General features: G+C 50.2%; 1 protein-coding gene across 6 annotated transcripts in view; it reads left to right on the top strand.

Annotated features, from left to right (window-relative positions):
- Window positions 1-17,074, top strand: part of LOC139375789 (band 4.1-like protein 3) — a 97,251-nt gene that overhangs the window by 19,939 nt on the left and 60,238 nt on the right. For all 6 annotated transcript variants that reach the window (XM_071117647.1, XM_071117648.1, XM_071117646.1 and 3 more), the window contains exons 3-5: window positions 3,965-4,105; window positions 15,811-15,915; window positions 16,987-17,029. In XM_071117647.1, the coding sequence (XP_070973748.1) occupies window positions 4,052-4,105; window positions 15,811-15,915; window positions 16,987-17,029 (202 nt within the window). In that variant the 5' untranslated portion in view covers window positions 3,965-4,051. The remainder of the gene's footprint in view (window positions 1-3,964; window positions 4,106-15,810; window positions 15,916-16,986; window positions 17,030-17,074) is intronic.

The following is a 17,074-nucleotide window of genomic DNA, read 5'->3' as shown; positions in this document are numbered from 1 at the left end:
TCAAATCAAATCAAATCAAAATCAAATTTTATTTGTCACATACACATGGTTAGCAGATGTTAATGCGAGTGTAGCGAAATGCTTGTGCTTCTAGTTCCGACAATGCAGTAATAACAAGTAATCTAACTAACAATTCCAAAACTACTGTCTTGTACACAGTGTAAGGGGATAAAGAATATGTACATAAGGATATATGAATGAGTGATGGTACAGAGCAGCATAGGCAAGATACAGTAGATGGTATCGGGTACAGTATGTACAAATGAGATGAGTATGTAAACAAAGTGGCATAGTATAGTATAAAGTGGCTAGTGATACATATATTACATAAGGATACCGTCGATGATATAGAGTACAGTATATACGTATGCGTATGAGATGAATAATGTAGGGTAAGTAACATTTATATAAGGTAGCATTGTTTAAAGTGGCTAGTGATATATTTACATCATTTCCCATCAATTCCCATTATTAAAGTGGCTGGAGTTGAGTCAGTGTCAGTGTGTTGGCAGCAGCCACTCAGTGTTAGTGGTGGCTGTTTAACAGTCTGATGGCCTTGAGATAGAAGCTGTTTTTCAGTCTCTCGGTCCCAGCTTTGATGCACCTGTACTGACCTCGCCTTCTGGATGATAGCGGGGTGAACAGGCAGTGGCTCGGGTGGTTGATGTCCTTGATGATCTTTATGGCCTTCCTGTGACATCGGGTGGTGTAGGTGTCCTGGAGGGCAGGTAGTTTGCCCCCGGTGATGCGTTGTGCAGACCTCACTACCCTCTGGAGAGCCTTACGGTTGAGGGCGGAGCAGTTGCCGTACCAGGCGGTGATACAGCCCGCCAGGATGCTCTCGATTGTGCATCTGTAGAAGTTTGTGAGTGCTTTTGGTGACAAGCCGAATTTCTTCAGCCTCCTGAGGTTGAAGAGGCGCTGCTGCGCCTTCTTCACAATGCTGTCTGTGTGAGTGGACCAATTCAGTTTGTCTGTGATGTGTATGCCGAGGAACTTAAAACTTGCTACCCTCTCCACTACTGTTCCATCGATGTGGATAGGGGGGTGTTCCCTCTGCTGTTTCCTGAAGTCCACAATCATCTCCTTAGTTTTGTTGACGTTGAGTGTGAGGTTGTTTTCCTGACACCACACTCCGAGGGCCCTCACCTCCTCCCTGTAGGCCGTCTCATCGTTGTTGGTAATCAAGCCTACCACTGTTGTGTCGTCCGCAAACTTGATGATTGAGTTGGAGGCGTGCGTGGCCACGCAGTCGTGGGTGAACAGGGAGTACAGGAGAGGGCTCAGAACGCAACCTTGTGGGGCCCCAGTGTTGAGGATCAGCGGGGAGGAGATGTTGTTGCCTACCCTCACCACCTGGGGGCGGCCCGTCAGGAAGTCCAGTACCCAGTTGCACAGGGCGGGGTCGAGACCCAGGGTCTCGAGCTTGATGACGAGCTTGGAGGGTACTATGGTGTTGAATGCCGAGCTGTAGTCAATGAACAGCATTCTCACATAGGTATTCCTCTTGTCCAGATGGGTTAGGGCAGTGTGCAGTGTGGTTGAGATTGCATCGTCTGTGGACCTATTTGGGCGGTAAGCAAATTGGAGTGGGTCTAGGGTGTCAGGTAGGGTGGAGGTGATATGGTCCTTGACTAGTCTCTCAAAGCACTTCATGATGACGGATGTGAGTGCTACGGGGCGGTAGTCATTTAGCTCAGTTACCTTAGCTTTCTTGGGAACAGGAACAATGGTGGCCCTCTTGAAGCATGTGGGAACAGCAGACTGGTATAGGGATTGATTGAATATGTCCGTAAACACACCGGCCAGCTGGTCTGCGCATGCTCTGAGGGCGCGGCTGGGGATGCCATCTGGGCCTGCAGCCTTGCGAGGGTTAACACGTTTAAATGTCTTACTCACCTCGGCTGCAGTGAAGGAGAGACCGCATGTTTTCGTTGCAGGCCGTGTCAGTGGCACTGTATTGTCCTCAAAGCGGGCAAAAAAGTTATTTAGTCTGCCTGGGAGCAAGACATCCTGGTCCGTGACTGGGCTGGGTTTCTTCCTGTAGTCCGTGATTGACTGTAGACCCTGCCACATGCCTCTTGTGTCTGAGCCGTTGAATTGAGATTCTACTTTGTCTCTGTACTGGCGCTTAGCTTGTTTGATAGCCTTGCGGAGGGAATAGCTGCACTGTTTGTATTCGGTCATGTTACCAGACACCTTGCCCTGATTAAAAGCAGTGGTTCGCGCTTTCAGTTTCACACGAATGCTGCCATCAATCCACGGTTTCTGGTTAGGGAATGTTTTAATCGTTGCTATGGGAACGACATCTTCAACGCACGTTCTAATGAACTCGCACACCGAATCAGCGTATTCGTCAATGTTGTTATCTGACGCAATACGAAACATCTCCCAGTCCACGTGATGGAAGCAGTCTTGGAGTGTGGAGTCAGCTTGGTCGGACCAGCGTTGGACAGACCTCAGCGTGGGAGCCTCTTGTTTTAGTTTCTGTCTGTAGGCAGGGATCAACAAAATGGAGTCGTGGTCAGCTTTTCCGAAAGGGGGGCGGGGCAGGGCCTTATATGCGTCGCGGAAGTTAGAGTAACAATGGTCCAAGGTCTTTCCTCCCCTGGTTGCGCAATCGATATGCTGATAAAATTTGGGGAGTCTTGTTTTCAGATTAGCCTTGTTAAAATCCCCAGCTACAATGAATGCAGCCTCCGGATAAATTGTTTCCAGTTTGCAGAGAGTTAAATAAAGTTCGTTCAGAGCCATCGATGTGTCTGCTTGGGGGGGGATATATACGGCTGTGATTATAATCGAAGAGAATTCTCTTGGTAGATAATGCGGTCTACATTTGATTGTGAGGAATTCTAAATCAGGTGAACAGAAGGATTTGAGTTCCTGTATGTTTCTTTCATCGCACCATGTCACGTTAGTCATAAGGCATACGCCCCCGCCCCTCTTTTTACCAGAAAGATGTTTTTTCCTGTCTGCGCGATGCGTGGAAAAACCTGTTGGCTGCACCGCTTCGGATTGCGTCTCTCCAGTAAGCCACGTTTCCGTGAAGCAAAGAACGTTACAGTCTCTGATGTCCCTCTGGAATGCTACCCTTGCTCGGATTTCATCAACCTTGTTGTCAAGAGACTGGACATTGGCAAGAAGAATGCTAGGGAGTGGTGCGCGCTGTGCCCGTCTCCGGAGTCTGACCAGAAGACCGCCTCGTTTCCCTCTCTTTCGGAGTCGTTTTTTTGGGTCGCTGCATAGGATCCACTCCGTTGTCCTGTTTGTAAGGCAGAACACAGGATCCGCGTCGCGAAAAACATATTCTTGGTCGTACTGATGGTGAGTTGATGCTGATCTTATATTCAGTAGTTCTTCTCGACTGTATGTAATGAAACCTAAGATGACCTGGGGTACTAATGTAAGAAATAACACGTAAAAAAAACAAAAAACTGCATAGTTTCCTAGGAACGCGAAGCGAGGCGGCCATCTCTGTCGGCGCCGGAAGTCTGTGAGTTCCATGTAGTCATGGCTCTATGTAGTACTGTGGAATAGAGTTCCATGTAGTCATGGCTCTATGTAGTACTGTGGAATAGAGTTCCATGTAGTCATGGCTCTATGTAGTACTGTGCACCTCCCATAGTCTGTTCTGGACTTGGGGACTGTGAAGAGACCTCTTGTGGCATGTCATGTTTTTGGGGATGGGACTGATCAAACATTGTCATAGTGGATTATTTTCCTCTGCCTATTTTAATGACTAAACACTGTCATTCTGTTTCTTATCTGTCATTGGCATACCAACAACACGTACTTAACAGGCACTTGCTCACCTAGCTACTTTAAGATGGATGCAGTAATAACTAATGGATACATTCTGGATAAGAGTGTTTGCTCAATGACAAACATGTACACGTAAAATGTAGACAACTGGCTCCTAATGAAGCCTCGATCGCTAAACCCTGTCGGTGTTTCCTTTCTCTAGTTTGAGGAGGACCTGACGTCAACCAGGTCGTCAACCAGTCGCCTGTCAATCAAGTCTCCACTGAGGGGAGTCCGGAAGCTGAAGAACATGCAGTGTAAAATCACCCTGCTAGATGGCTCCGACTACACCATGACGGTGGATGTGAGTACAGGGGGGGGGGTGAGGAAGAGGAGGAGGTTGCTGCTATCTGCCGTCCGTCCAGGGTGGATGTGATTGGATGAAAGTCTTAATAGCTCATTTCAGATTTGATCTCTCTCTCTCTGTCTCTCTGTCTCTCTGTCTCTGTCTCTGTCTCTGTCTCTCTGTCTCTGTCTCTGTCTCTCTGTCTCTGTCTCTGTCTCTCTCTCTGTCTGTCTCTGTCTGTCTCTGTCTGTCTCTCTCTCTCTCTGTCTCTCTCTGTCTCTCTCTGTCTCTCTCTGTCTCTCTCTGTCTGTCTCTGTCTGTCTCTGTCTGTCTCTGTCTGTCTCTGTCTGTCTCTGTCTGTCTCTGTCTGTCTCTGTCTGTCTCTGTCTGTCTCTGTCTGTCTCTGTCTGTCTCTGTCTGTCTCTCTGTCTCTCTGTCTCTCTGTCTCTCTGTCTCTCTGTCTCTGTCTCTGTCTCTGTCTCTGTCTCTCTCTCTCTCTCTCTCTCTCTCTCTCTGTCTCTGTCTCTGTCTCTCTCAGATAAAATGACTTTTCTGCCATCAAATATCCAGAGAAACCATCATCTCAAATGACACACAGTAACAACAACTTAGCTTCCAGTTCTGTCAGATGTATAGAGTTGTGTGTGTGTGTAGACAAGCGGGGAGAAGCTTCAACATGCCAAGGACTCAACGTTCCTTCCACCCAAACAAACAACCAAATCTGCTTTAGCCAGATAGAGGATAGAGCCCCGTTAGGGCTAATCTACCCCCTCCCCCCCTATGTTTGGGTGGGGGCTTTGGAACAGGAGACGTTTGTGTGTGTGTGTGTAGAGGGGTTTAGGAACGGTTGTTCGGTTTGGGGTGTGGGTTTAAGAGGATCAGTGTCATTCTCACTGTTCTCTGTGTGAGTCACTCCCAATCCTACTTTACCCTCCTGCTGTGGACATCCAGCACTTCTGAACAACGTCTCATCTGGACGGGGTGTAGACATACAGGGATTGGTGTATGAGCTAATTTGGGGGTCGTTGGGGGGTAGATTGCAGTAACTGTTGGGATCATTTTTACATTTTTGGAATTATACAATTTGGTTTCTTGCTTCATATTGAGTTATTCTGATAGTCATTTATATTGAGTTACACTGATAGTCATTTATATTGAGTTATACCTGGACTGATACAGTCATTGATTGGCAGATGTATGAAGTAAATGCACACGCCCACACAGAACAGTTATTGGATGTTGAGGGAAGGTGAGAGAGAGAGAGAGAGAGAGATGACTTCAGGAGCTCAGCCTTCCACACACAGAGACCAGCTGCTTCCACGTTTTACACTGTGATACGTTCTACATCAAGACGTCATAATCAGAACACAAGGAGAATGATTGAGAGATGTTTATATGACTCCCTGCGGTGTGATCTGTGGCGAGGTCATGGTATTAGTGTATGGGCCTCCCCTGCATGACTCCCTGCGGTGTGGTCTGTGGCTGGGTCATGTATTAGTGTATGGGCCTCCCCTGCATGACTCCCTGCGGTGTGGTCTGTGGCTGGGTCATGTATTAGTGTATGGGCCTCCCCTGCATGACTCCCTGCGGTGTGGTCTGTGGCTGGGTCATGTATTAGTGTATGGGCCTCCCCTGCATGACTCCCTGCGGTGTGGTCTGTGGCTGGGTCATGTATTAGTGTATGGGCCTCCCCTGCATGACTCCCTGGGGTGTGGTCTGTGGCTGGGTCATGTATTAGTGTATGGGCCTCCCCTGCATGACTCCCTGGGGTGTGGTCTGTGGCGAGGTCATGGTATTAGTGTATGGGCCTCCCCTGCATGACTCCCTGGGGTGTGGTCTGTGGCGAGGTCATGGTATTAGTGTATGTGCCTCCCCTGCATGACTCCCTGCGGTGTGGTCTGTGGCTGGGTCATGGTATTAGTGTATGTGCCTCCCCTGCATGACTCCCTGCGGTGTGGTCTGTGGCTGGGTCATGGTATTAGTGTATGGGCCTCCCCTGCATGACTCCCTGCGGTGTGGTCTGTGGCTGGGTCATGTATTAGTGTATGGGCCTCCCCTGCATGACTCCCTGGGGTGTGGTCTGTGGCGAGGTCATGGTATTAGTGTATGTGCCTCCCCTGCATGACTCCCTGCGGTGTGGTCTGTGGCTGGGTCATGGTATTAGTGTATGGGCCTCCCCTGCATGACTCCCTGCGGTGTGGTCTGTGGCTGGGTCATGGTATTAGTGTATGGGCCTCCCCTGCATGAGAGAAGACTGTGAGGAGGGGAGAGAGCCTCCCGAGGGATCTCCCTCTGTTTACAGATTTATAGTATCCCCCCTCTCTCCTTCAGTCCTTCTCCCTCTACCCTCCACCCCCCCCCCCTCCCCCTCCTTCCCTTCCTCTTCCTCACCTCCCTCCTCCTCCCCTCTACCTCTCCCTCCCTCCTCCCCTCCACCCCTCCCTCCCTCCTCCACCCCTCCCTCCCTCCCTCCATCAGCCCCTCCCTCCACCCCTCCCTCCTCCCTCCAACAGCCCCCGTCTCCCTGCACCAGCCCCTTGGACCGGGCAGCTATGAGGACAGCTACTGTAAACATGTCAAGGTTAAACTACAGCTGCACACTGACACAGGCTATATGACTGTACGTGAACACACAGACAGACCAGGTAAACATGGAGTCCGCAGCAGGAGGAGACATGGCCACTGTCCTCCCCAGCACCGTTGTTGATTGGGTTTTGTTGATGAAGCAGAGGTGGTGGAGCACCAAGGGAAAATAAAGTACATGTGCTTCTGTTCTATCACACGAGCGATGATGTCAGAGCAATGATGTCAGAGCAACATATCACACAGGCCAGCTGGTTACAGGCTGGTTAAAGCCAGCAACATATCACACAGGCCAGCTGGTTACAGGCTGGTTAAAGCCAGCAACATATCACACAGGCCAGCTGGTTACAGGCTGGTTAAAGCTAGCAATATATCACACAGGCCAGCTGGTTACAGGCTGGTTAAAGCCAGCAACATATCACACAGGCCAGCTGGTTACAGGCTGGTTAAAGCCAGTAACATATCACACAGGCCAGCTGGTTACAGGCTGGTTAAAGCCAGCAACATATCACACAGGCCAGCTGGTTACAGGCTGGTTAAAGCCAGCAACATATCACACCGGCCAGCTGGTTACAGGCTGGTTAAAGCCAGCAACATATCACACAGGCCAGCTGGTTACAGGCTGGTTAAAGCCAGCAACATATCACACAGGCCAGCTGGTTACAGGCTGGTTAAAGCCAGCAACATATCACACAGGCCAGCTGGTTACAGGCTGGTTAAAGCCAGCAACATATCACACCGGCCAGCTGGTTACAAGCTGGTTAAAGCCAGCAACATATCACACAGGCCAGCTGGTTACAGGCTGGTTAAAGCCAGCAACATATCACACAGGCCAGCTGGTTACAGGCTGGTTAAAGCCAGCAACATATCACACAGGCCAGCTGGTTACAGGCTGGTTAAAGCCAGCAACATATCACACAGGCCAGCTGGTTACAGGCTGGTTAAAGCCAGCAACATATCACACATTGAGAACATTGAGGTTAAATGAAGATACTCAGTTCGTTGTAGGGAGTCTGTTTTATCTCATTCCCATTACTGTCTGAAGACCAGTTTAGTACTGGCAGACTGTCTCCCTCTCTCACTGTCTCTCTCTACCTCTCTCACTGTCTCTCTCTATCTCTCTCACTGTCTCTATCTATCTCTCTCACTGTCTCTCTCTATCTCTCTCACTGTCTCTCTCTATCTCTCTCACTGTCTCTCTCACTGTCTCTCTCACTGTCTCTATCTGTCTCTCTCACTGTCTCTATCTGACTCTCTCACTGTCTCTATCTATCTCTCTCACTGTCTCTATCTCTAACTCTCACTGTCTCTATCTATCTCTCTCACTGTCTCTATCTCTCTCACTGTCACTCTCTATCTCTCTCACTGTCTCTCTCGATCTTTCTCACTGTCTCTCTCTATCTCTCTCACTGTCTGTCTCTCACTGTCTGTCAATTCAATTCAAGGGCTTTATTGGCATGGGAAACATGTGTTAACATTGCCAAAGCAAGTGAGGTAGATAATATATAAAGTGAAATAAACAATAAAAATTAACAGTAAACATCACACATACAGAAGTTTCAAAACAATAAAGACATTACAAATGTCATATTTTATATATATATATTTATTTATATATATATATATATATATATATACACAGTGTTTTAACAATGCACAAATGGTTAAAGGACACAAGATAAAATAAATAAGCATAAATATGGGTTGTATTTACAATGGTGTGTGTTCTTCACTGGTTGCCCTTTTCTCGTGGCAACAGGTCACACATCTTGCTGCTGTGATGGCACACTGTGGAATTTCACCCAGTAGATATGGGAGTTTATCAAAATTGGATTTGTTTTCAAATTCTTTGTGGATCTGTGTAATCTGAGGGAAATATGTATCTCTAATATGGTCATACATTGGGCAGGAGGTTAGGAAGTGCAGCTCAGTTTCCACCTCATTTTGTGGGCAGTGAGCACATAGCCTGTCTTCTCTTGAGAGCCATGTCTGCCTACGGCGGCCTTTCTCAATAGCAAGGCTATGCTCACTGAGTCTGTACATAGTCAAAGCTTTCCTTAATTTTGGGTCAGTCACAGTGGTCAGGTATTCTGCTACTGTACTCTCTGTTTAGGGCCAAATAGCATTCTAGTTTGCTCTGTTTTTTTGTTAATTCTTTCCAATATGTCAAGTAATTATCTTTTTGTTTTCTCATGATTTGGTTGGGTCTAATTGTGCTGCTGTCCTGGGGCTCTGTAGGGTGTGTTTGTGTTTTGTGAACAGAGCCCCAGGACCAGCTTACTTAGGGGACTCTTCTCCAGGTTCATCTCTCTGTAGGTGATGGCTTTGTTATGGAAGGTCTGTCTCTCTCTCTCTCACTGTCTGTCTCTCTCACTGTCTCTGTCTCTCTCTCACTGTCTCTCTCTCTCTCTCTCTCTCTCTCTCCCTCGCTCACCCCCTGTGGGAAAAATGTATTCACTGTGATTTTCCTTCAAGTCTGATGGAAGAATCATTAGTTTCCCCTTGTAGCTCGACCTTTTTAAAACAAAAATCTAGTTTACCCTACGACTAAGGCCTGAAACATACTGCTGTTTTGGTGTTATTATTAAGGAGAGTCATCGGTGTAGTTAAGTGTGATATATATATATATATATATAACGGTTTATATCTACTGTATTACCACCACCACCTTAGCTTAGTGGCTGTTTTCTTTTAATATGTTTTACTGTTGTAATCCTGAGCTGCAATCTCATTATTAATAAGCTTAGGTTTTCGTAGAACCTTTTTAAGAACAGCCATAGTTACTACGGGGGGGGGGGGGGGGGGTTGATTCACAGCCTAAATACAGTTATCATAGTACAGAACCGTGGGCCGGGCGGACATCAGTCTGTGTTGGTGTGACATCAGTCTGTGTTGGTGTGACTGTGTTGTTGTGACTGTCTGATTGCGCTAGGTTGATGTTGTGCTGGTGTGACATCAGTCTGTGCTGGTGTGACTGTGTTGGTGTGACTGTCTGATTGCGCTAGGTTGATGTTGTGCTGGTGTGACATCAGTCTGTGTTGGTGTGACTGTGTTGGTGTGACTGTCTGATTGGGTGTGACATCAGTCTGTGCTGGTGTGACTGTGTTGGTGTGACTGTGCTGGTGTGACTGTCTGATTGGGTGTGACATCAGTCTGTGCTAACTGCCGGGGATGTTGTTCCTGCTGTTTTGAAGTGTCTGTCGAAGCCTCTTTTAATAGGCTTGAGAATCACACACAAGCCTGTCAGATGTAACTCGTAACCTCGGGGAGGCATCGAGAGCAGAGTTATGCCAGGCCTCTGTGAGAGTGGGGAGAGGGAGGGAGGTGGTAACAGCAACCTAAATATATCCCCAGGGACTCAGAGGGAGTTTGACTGGAAGCTAGCCAGACTGCACAGCTACAGCCTGCTGTGAAAGAAGAGGAGGAGGATAACACACACAGAGAGGAGGATAACACACACAGAGAGGAGGATAACACACACAGAGAGGAGGATAACACACACAGAGAGGAGGATAACACACACAGAGAGGAGGATAACACACACAGAGAGGAGGATAACACACACAGAGAGGAGGATAACACACACAGAGAGGAGGATAACACACACAGAGAGGAGGAGGAGGAGGATAACACAGAGAGGAGGAGGAGGAGGATAACACAGAGAGGAGGAGGAGGAGGATAACACAGAGAGGAGGAGGAGGATGATAACACAGAGAGGAGGGGGAGGATGATAACACAGAGAGGAGGAGGATGATAACACAGGGAGGAGGATAACACAGGGAGGAGGAGGAGAAGGATAACACAGGGAGGAGGAGGAGAAGGATAACACACAGAGAGGAGGATGAGGATAACACACAGAGAGGAGGATGAGGATAACACACACAAAGGAGGAGGATAACACACAGAGGAGGAAGAGGAGGATAACACACAGAAAGGAGGAGGAGGAGGATAACACACAGAGAAGAGGAGGAGGATAACACACGGAGGAGGAAGAGGATAACACACAGAGGAGGAGGAGGATAACACACACAGAGAGAGAGAAGGGGGAGGTGGATAACACACACAGAGAGAGAGGAGGAGGAGGTGGATAACACACAGAGAGGAGGAGGAGGAGGTGGATAACACAGAGAAGGAGGAGGAGGAGATGACAGAACAGCAGAAGAGAGGGGAATGGGTGTCAGAACAGCAGGGATGAGGAGTAGATGTCAGAACAGCGGGGAGGAGGAGGAGATGTCAGAACAGCGGGGAGGGGGAGGAGATGTCAGAACAGCGGGGAGGGGGAGGAGATGTCAGAACAGCGGGGAGGAGGGGGAGGAGATGTCAGAACAGCGGGGAGGAGAAGGAGGCGATGTCAGAACAGCGGGGAGGAGAAGGAGGAGATGTCAGAACAGCGGGGAGGAGAAGGAGGAGATGTCAGAACAGCGGGGAGGAGAAGGAGGAGATGTCAGAACAGCGGGGAGGAGAAGAAGGAGATGTCAGAACAGCGGGGAGGAGAAGGAGGAGATGTCAGAACAGCGGGGAGGAGAAGGAGGAGATGTCAGAACAGCGGGGAGGAGAAGGAGGAGATGTCAGAACAGTGGGGAGGAGAAGGAGGAGATGTCAGAACAGCGGGGAGGAGAAGGAGGAGATGTCAGAACAGCGGGGAGGAGAAGGAGGAGATGTCAGAACAGCGGGGAGGAGAAGGAGATGTCAGAACAGCGGGGAGGGGGAGGAGATGTCAGAACAGCGGGGAGGGGGAGGAGATGTCAGAACAGCGGGGAGGGGGAGGAGATGTCAGAACAGCGGGGAGGAGAAGGAGGAGATGTCAGAACAGCGGGGAGGAGAAGGAGATGTCAGAACAGCGGGGAGGAGAAGGAGATGTCAGAACAGCGGGGAGGAGAAGGAGGAGATGTCAGAACAGCGGGGAGGAGAAGGAGGAGATGTCAGAACAGCGGGGAGGAGAAGGAGGAGATGTCAGAACAGCGGGGAGGAGAAGGAGGAGATGTCAGAACAGCGGGGAGGAGGAGGAGATGTCAGAACAGCGGGGAGGGGGAGGAGATGTCAGAACAGCGGGGAGGGGGAGGAGATGTCAGAACAGCGGGGAGGGGGAGGAGATGTCAGAACAGCGGGGAGGAGGAGGAGATGTCAGAACAGCGGGGAGGGGGAGGGGATGTCAGAACAGCGGGGAGGGGGAGGAGATGTCAGAACAGCGGGGAGGGGGAGGAGATGTCAGAACAGCGGGGAGGGGGAGGAGATGTCAGAACAGCGGGGAGGGGGAGGAGATGTCAGAACAGCGGGGAGGGGGAGGAGATGTCAGAACAGCGGGGAGGGGGAGGAGATGTCAGAACAGCGGGGAGGGGGAGGAGATGTCAGAACAGCGGGGAGGGGGAGGAGATGTCAGAACAGCGGGGAGGGGGAGGAGATGTCAGAATAGCGGGGAGGGGGAGGAGATGTCAGAATAGCGGGGAGGGGGAGGAGGAGATGTCAGAACAGCGGGGAGGGGGAGGAGGAGATGTCAGAACAGCGGGGAGGGGGAGGAGGAGATGTCAGAACAGCGGGGAGGGGGAGGAGGAGATGTCAGAACAGCGGGGAGGGGGAGGAGGAGATGTCAGAACAGCGGGGAGGGGGAGGAGGAGATGTCAGAACAGCGGGGAGGGGGAGGAGGAGATGTCAGAACAGCGGGGAGGGGGAGGAGGAGATGTCAGAACAGCGGGGAGGGGGAGGAGGAGATGTCAGAACAGCGGGGAGGGGGAGGAGGAGATGTCAGAACAGCGGGGAGGGGGAGGAGGAGATGTCAGAACAGCGGGGAGGGGGAGAAGGAGATGTCAGAACAGCGGGGAGGGGGAGAAGGAGATGTCAGAACAGCGGGGAGGGGGAGAAGGAGATGTCAGAACAGCGGGGAGGGGGAGAAGGAGATGTCAGAACAGCGGGGAGGGGGAGAAGGAGATGTCAGAACAGCGGGGAGGGGGAGAAGGAGATGTCAGAACAGCGGGGAGGGGGAGGAGGAGATGTCAGAACAGCGGGGAGGGGGATGAGGAGATGTCAGAACAGCGGGGAGGGGGAGGAGGAGATGTCAGAACAGCGGGGAGGGGGAGGAGGAGATGTCAGAACAGCGGGGAGGGGGATGAGGAGATGTCAGAACAGCGGGGAGGGGGAGGAGGAGATGTCAGAACAGCGGGGAGGGGGAGGAGGAGATGTCAGAACAGCGGGGAGGGGGAGGAGATGTCAGAACAGCGGGGAGGAGGGGGAGGAGATGTCAGAACAGCGGGGAGGAGAAGGAGGAGATGTCAGAACAGCGGGGAGGAGAAGGAGGAGATGTCAGAACAGCGGGGAGGAGAAGGAGGAGATGTCAGAACAGCGGGGAGGAGAAGGAGGAGATGTCAGAACAGCGGGGAGGAGAAGGAGGAGATGTCAGAACAGCGGGGAGGAGGGGGAGGAGATGTCAGAACAGCGGGGAGGAGGGGGAGGAGATGTCAGAACAGCGGGGAGGAGAGGGAGGAGATGTCAGAACAGCGGGGAGGAGAAGGAGGAGATGTCAGAACAGCGGGGAGGAGACGGAGGAGATGTCAGAACAGCGGGGAGGAGAAGGAGGAGATGTCAGAACAGCGGGGAGGAGAAGGAGGAGATGTCAGAACAGCGGGGAAGGGGAGGAGATGTCAGAACAGCGGGGAGGGGGAGGAGATGTCAGAACAGCGGGGAGGGGGAGGAGATGTCAGAACAGCGGGGAGGGGGAGGAGATGTCAGAACAGCGGGGAGGGGGAGGAGGAGATGTCAGAACAGCGGGGAGGGGGAGAAGGAGATGTCAGAACAGCGGGGAGAAGGAGATGTCAGAACAGCGGGGAGGGGGAGGAGATGTCAGAACAGCGGGGAGGTGGAGGAGATGTCAGAACAGCGGGGAGGGGGAGGAGGAGATGTCAGAACAGCGGGGAGGGGGAGGAGGAGATGTCAGAACAGCGGGGAGGGGGAGGAGGAGATGTCAGAACAGCGGGGAGGGGGAGGAGGAGATGTCAGAACAATAGGGAGGGGGAGGAGGAGATGTCAGAACAGCAGGGAGGAGGTCAGTTTACGTCCTGTCAACATAACCTTTCACCCCTGCTCTTTTGTCAATTAACCACAGTCTTTATTCATCCCTGTTAGCTGCACAGTACTGTTGTTGTTCGCTGAAGAACAGATAATCAGTGGCAAAACTCAATTTTTAACCACAATCACGTTTTTATTTTTCAAATGAGATCCACTGGTTCCATTATCCATTAGAGACGGGTTCCGTTATCCATTAGAGACGGGTTCCGTTATTTTCCATTATCCACTAGAGACGGGTTCCATTATCCACTAGAGACGGGTTCCGTTATCCACTAGAGACGGGTTCCGTTATCCACTAGAGACGGGTTCCGTTATCCACTAGAGACGGGTTCCATTATCCACTAGAGACGGGTTCCATTATCCACTAGAGACGGGTTCCGTTATCCACTAGAGACGTGTTCCATTATCCACTAGAGACGGGTTCCATTATCCACTAGAGACAACCAGATCTCATGGTCTGACTGCAGTATTCAACATTTGTCCATAAACGTCAAGTTTTGACATGTAGTCCATTCCTGCAATTGATTGATCAAAGGACTAGTAGCTTCATGAGGAGGACTAGTAGCTTCATGAGGAGGACTAGTGGCTTCATGAGGAGGACTAGTGGCTTCATGAGGAGGACTAGTGGCTTCATGAGGAGGACTAGTGGCTTCATGAGGAGGACTAGTGGCTTCATGAGGAGGACTAGTGGCTTCATGAGGAGGACTAGTGGCTTCATGAGGAGGACTAGTGGCTTCATGAGGAGGACTAGTGGCTTCATGAGGAGGACTAGTGGCTTCATGAGGAGGACTAGTGGCTTCATGAGGAGGACTAGTGGCTTCATGAGGAGGACTAGTGGCTTCATGAGGAGGACTAGTGGCTTCATGAGGAGGACTAGTGGCTTCATGAGGAGGACTAGTGGCTTCATGAGGAGGACTAGTGGCTTCATGAGGAGGACTAGTGGCTTCATGAGGAGGACTAGTAGCTTCATGAGGAGGACTAGTGGCTTCATGAGGAGGACTAGTGGCTTCATGAGGAGGACTAGTGGCTTCATGAGGAGGACTAGTGGCTTCATGAGGAGGACTAGTGACTTCATGAGGAGGACTAGTGGCTTCATGAGGAGAATGTTATTCATATTTTTCATAATTATTTAAAAAATATATACAAAATTATGAACAAATTATTTGTCAAACGGTTATATTTCAGTCTTCTGTGATGTATATAAAGTGTAATATTGGGATGTAAACTAAAAATGTAATACATTTCAACTCTATATCCTGCGTGGTACAGGTGTAGACTTTTATTCCAAAGTAGATTTTGTTTAAGACTACCAAGAAACACTCCGACTGTGATTTATCCCACTGCAATATAGTAATATACATTTAGGCATTAATTCAAAAAGGTTTATGGTAAGTAAAATTAAAAGGTGCCAGCCTAGCACTGGGATTGAACCTGCGATCCTCGGAGCCAGCCTAGCACTGGGATTGAACCTGCGATCCTCGGAGCCAGCCTAGCACTGGGATTGAACCTGCGATCCTCGGAGCCAGCCTAGCACTGGGATTGAACCTGCGATCCTCGGAGCCAGCCTAGCACTGGGATTGAACCTGCGATCCTCGGAGCCAGCCTAGCACTGGGATTGAACCTGTGATCCTCGGAGCCAGAGTTCGCAGTATACACCCATCCGTCAATCCCGTCCGCAGTTCCCTAGCAAGCCTATGGTAAGAGTGATCACCGTTGCCCCTAGTGACCGGTATTGACATCGTCACCCGCCGTCCCGGGGACCTGGACGAACGTCGAATACTGCATTAGATCTGGTGTGACCTCGCTGTCACACTGCCTCACACTGCATTCCTAGTTATATGCTAGTGTAGCAGGACCTGAGTCTGGCTCATGGTCTCGTAATGAGGTAGCCCTGGGGGAATTTCCTCATGGTCTAATGGAATACTTTGTTTTCTCCCGTGGGGGACCCGGGTTCAGATCCCAACCCTGACATTAGTGTGCACTGTGGACAATGAAATATGAAATCAGGCCTCCCTGTATTGTTCTCTCCTATAGTGTGAACTCTGACCCTTGTTCAATAACTGCCCTCTGTGTGTCACCAGAAACGAGCCAGAGGCCAGCTGCTGTTTGCCAAGGTGTGTGACCATCTGAACCTGCTGGAGACGGACTACTTTGGCATCACGTACCGCGACGTGGAGAACCAGAAGGTAGAGGAAGAGACTCATCAAAGATGTCTGTCTGTCCTGTCTGTCTGTATGTCCTGTCTGTATGTCCTGTCTGTCTGTCCTGTCTGTCTGTCTGTATGCCCTGTCTGTATGTATGTCCTGGCTATCCTGTATGTATGTCCTGTCTGTCTGTCTGTATGTCCTGTATGTCCTGTCTGTCTGTATGTCTGTCTGTATGTCTGTCTGTATGTCCTGTCTGTATGTCCTGGCTATCCTGTATGTCTGTCTGTATGTCTGTCTGTATGTCCTGTCTGTCTGGCTGTCTGTATGTCCTGTCTGTCTGTATGTCCTGGCTGTCTGTATGTCCTGGCTGTCTGTATGTCCTGGCTGTCTGTATGTCCTGGCTGTCTGTATGTCCTGGCTGTCTGGCTGTCTGTTGTCGTGTCTGTCTGTTGTCGTGTCTGTCTGTCTGTTGTCGTGTCTGTCTGTCTGTTGTCGTGTCTGTCTGTTGTCGTGTCAGCATCTCAGTGCTAGAGGCGTCACTACAGACCCTGGTTCAGAGGTCTAAGGCACTGCATCTCAGTGCTAGAGGCGTCACTACAGACCCTGGTTCAGAGGTCTAAGACACTGCATCTCAGTGCTAGAGGCGTCACTACAGACCCTGGTTCAGAGGTCTAAGTGTTCGAGGCGTCACTACAGACCCTGGTTCGAATCCAGGCTGTATCACAAACGACCGTGATTGGGAGTCCCATAAGGCACAATTGTCCCAGCGTCGTCCGGGTTTGGCCGGTGTAGGCCCTTCATTTTAAATACGAATTTGTTCTTTAACTGACTTGCCAAGTTAAATAAAGGTTAAATCATTCTTTTTATTTTTTATAAATACCTAAACTTGGTGTGGGGCAGTGTTGCATAGACAAGGGGGGGGGGGATCCTAGATTAACACAACTACTCTGAGATGTTTGTGGATACCGGCCCTCTGTGTGACTGATAACAGTTTCCCCAGGGGACCTTCTCAGGGCAGTGGTAACGTGGCAGGCTCTGTTAATGACTGGATAGGTGGTCATTCATTGATTTTATTAATATATATCATTACTAATTTGTCTCTTTCTCCAGAACTGGCTGGACCCGAACAAGGAACTGAAGAAGCAGATAAGGAGTGAGTTTATAGGGCTACACTATACTGCACTACACTATACTGCAC

This window comes from Oncorhynchus clarkii, chromosome 20 (assembly GCF_045791955.1).
Source record: "Oncorhynchus clarkii lewisi isolate Uvic-CL-2024 chromosome 20, UVic_Ocla_1.0, whole genome shotgun sequence".
NCBI lineage: Eukaryota > Metazoa > Chordata > Actinopteri > Salmoniformes > Salmonidae > Oncorhynchus > Oncorhynchus clarkii.
The sequence above is the reverse complement of the archived record's forward strand: the minus strand, read 5'-3'. Positions and strand labels throughout refer to the sequence as shown.